General features: G+C 41.0%; 1 protein-coding gene across 1 annotated transcript in view; it reads right to left on the bottom strand.

The window, feature by feature from the left end:
* LOC104493866 (titin-like) overlaps positions 1–2,775 on the bottom strand; it is a gene marked incomplete at its 5' end in the record, with an annotated part of 15,233 nt that overhangs the window by 2,386 nt on the left and 10,072 nt on the right. Inside the window, 2 exons of the mRNA XM_010136628.1 lie at positions 274–427; positions 516–2,775. The exon at positions 516–2,775 is cut by the window's right edge and continues 20 nt beyond it. Of these exons, the coding sequence (XP_010134930.1) occupies positions 274–427; positions 516–2,775 (2,414 nt within the window). The remainder of the gene's footprint in view (positions 1–273; positions 428–515) is intronic.

The following is a 2,775-nucleotide window of genomic DNA, read 5'->3' as shown; positions in this document are numbered from 1 at the left end:
AAAGAGTAATTGCCAGCACCAAGGTCTTAAACACAGTCAATCCTAGAAGAAATGCTCATAGCCTTCTCTTAACATGCATCTGTGTGCTCCTCTGTGGGTGTTATAAAGATTTCTAATGCTGTTTTCATTCTGTGTACATGACATACAAAAGAAACAGGAACCTGTTAAAAGACCTACATCAACATTGTCAGCGGCTTTTGTCCCAAGTCATTTTAGTAGCCACACCACGGCAAAATGTTGTGATTAGTCTGAACACCCAGAGAACAAACTTACGGAGTACTGTCAAAGATGCTGTAGCAGAGCACTGCCCATGGTAATTTTTTGCTTTGACTGTGTATTTTCCAGTGTCATTCACTGCTGCATTTCGAATCTCCAGAGAATATACGTTTTTAGAGCGTGTTGCTCTGATGTGTGATGAAATAGCAATCTGAGGAGGGAGGGAAAAATGGTTTAATTATAATTTGGTTTATGAAAAATTCTAATTTTTCAAGTAAATATATTAAATAAATACTTACAGGTTGATTATTCTTAAACCACTCGATTTCAGGAGAAGGATCCCCAGAAACTTCACAGGTGAACAATACATCTTGTCCTTCATTGACGTTTTGAGACTTAGGCTGCAGTATAAATGCTGGTTCATTGGAGCGCTCTTTAGAAAAGGTCAGGTCATACTGACATTTAATAATGCCTTCGTGAGTTTTAGCTTCGCAGGTGAGTATACCTTCATCTTTGTTACTAGCCTTTTTGATAGTTAGCGTGTGATCACTTCCAGAAACACCGTATCTGTAATCATCTGAATTTCTCAGCTCCATTCCATTCAGCACCCATTTTACTTCAGAGGCACCAGGAATGTTGGCTTTCAATGTCACCTTCTGCCCTTCGGACACTGTCATTTTAGTTGAAGAAGCTTTAATTTCTGCTTTCAAGTTTTTGACGTCTTCAGTAACCACTGACTTTTTAATGACTTCTTGAACTGCTGCTTTTTCTTCAGTTGCTACTGCTGATTTCTTCTGGGTAGAAACTGCCTCTTCTTTCTGAACTGATTTATGAGTTTCAGATACACTTCTTACTTGGGATTGGATATTTTTAAATACTTGGCCAGTAAACTGGAAGTTAGTTTTTGAAACACCTCCTTCCCCGATAATTTCACAGGTGTATTCTCCTTTATCAGATTCTGTGAGTTCATGGATTTTGAGCTCATAGGTGCCATCTGCTGCATAATGAAACTTGAAATGATGGTCTTCTTTCAGTTTTTTGCCATCCTTATACCAAGCCACTTCTCTGACACTTAAAACGCTGCTTTCAACTGCACAAGATAATTTTACCTGATCTCCAAGAGTTTCTGCTTTCAGATGCTCTTTTATCTTTGGTGGAGAAGCAGTTGATAATTGTACTTTCTCTGCTGGTACTGCCTTGTCTCCAGGTGGTGACTTTGCTTTTGGGGGGCTACTGATGGGTTCAGGAGATTTCACTTGTTTAGGTGGCTTAACTGGCTCTGGAGACTTTACACGAGGCTCAAGAGATTTGATTGCTGGGTGTGATGTAGCTGATTTTTCAGGAATTTTTGTTCTTTGAACGGTCAAAGTAAAATGAGCTTCCTGTCTTCCTTCAGTGTTTTCCACCACAACAGTGTAACTTCCTTCATCTGACATCTGGACCAAAGAAATTTCAAAGGTAGACTTGTACTGTGTTCGTGTTACTTGGAAGCGCCCTGAAGAAGCAATGGGTTGACCAGCACGGAACCATGTTATTCTTGGTGCTGGTTCACCATCAACATCACAGGAAAATCTTGCAGTCTCCCCTTCAGAAACTGTGATTGACCGAGGCTTTGTAAGGATTGTTGCTGGCAGAGTGCTTTTAAATGCCTTGTGTACAGTCCTTTCTTCCAATGACTTTTCTTCAGCTGCAGTGGTTTTTTCTTCAGAAGCAGCATAGTGTTCATACGATAAAAGTGATTCTCTTGTTGCTGACATTTCTGATTTGACCTCTCTTAATGAGGAACTTGCTTCTGTAGCAGATGATTTCTTAAATGAGGAGACTGCATATGCCTCTGTTTTTGTCAAGTCAGGTAAAATTGACCTTGGTACTTCTTCATCTCTCCGCTGGGAGGAGTATGTAGTGTAATCTCCTCCAGTAACATCTAGTGTTGCGTAATCAGAGCATTCCCCTTTGTAGTTTGTGCATACAGCCCGGTACGTTCCACTGTCATCAATGTGGCAGTCGAGAATCTCCAGAGTTAGCACACCACTGGTATTAGTAAAATGTATCTTGCTGCTCTCCTGAAGCTCAATACCATTGTGATACCACTTCACTTCAGCAGTTGGTTTTGACTGGACATTTAGAATGAACCTGGTATTATGGCCACACGGTACCCGATGCGAGCGCATTCTCAGGGTAATGCGTGGAGCATGGTCAAGGGTAAAAGGCTGCTGAGTCAGAACTTCATATTTTCTTTCCATAGTTTTCTGAGTTTTCAAAGCAGATTTCATAGACTCGTATCTAGAAAATATATCAAATCTTGCCATCCTCTCAAACCGAGAGAGCGATCTTTCACTAGAAACTGGGCTAGGTGAGCGTGGCCGCGTTCTCTCTGGTGTTGGGGATCTTCTCTCACTTTCTTCAGGAGGCCGTGAGCGAGGTCGGATTAATTCAGATACAGGACGCATCAACTCAATGTAAGTTGGAGAAAGAGATCTTCTTCTCCTTAGTAATCTAGAGGGAGGTGAAAATTCCCTGTGAACGTGTTGCATCATTTCTATTTCTTCTTCTTCTTCT

Source organism: Buceros rhinoceros, unplaced genomic scaffold, assembly GCF_000710305.1.
Source record: "Buceros rhinoceros silvestris isolate BGI_N320 unplaced genomic scaffold, ASM71030v1 scaffold2265, whole genome shotgun sequence".
In the NCBI taxonomy this organism is placed as follows: domain Eukaryota; kingdom Metazoa; phylum Chordata; class Aves; order Bucerotiformes; family Bucerotidae; genus Buceros; species Buceros rhinoceros.
Note: the sequence above shows the minus strand (reverse complement) of the source record. Positions and strands in the feature narration are given on the sequence as shown.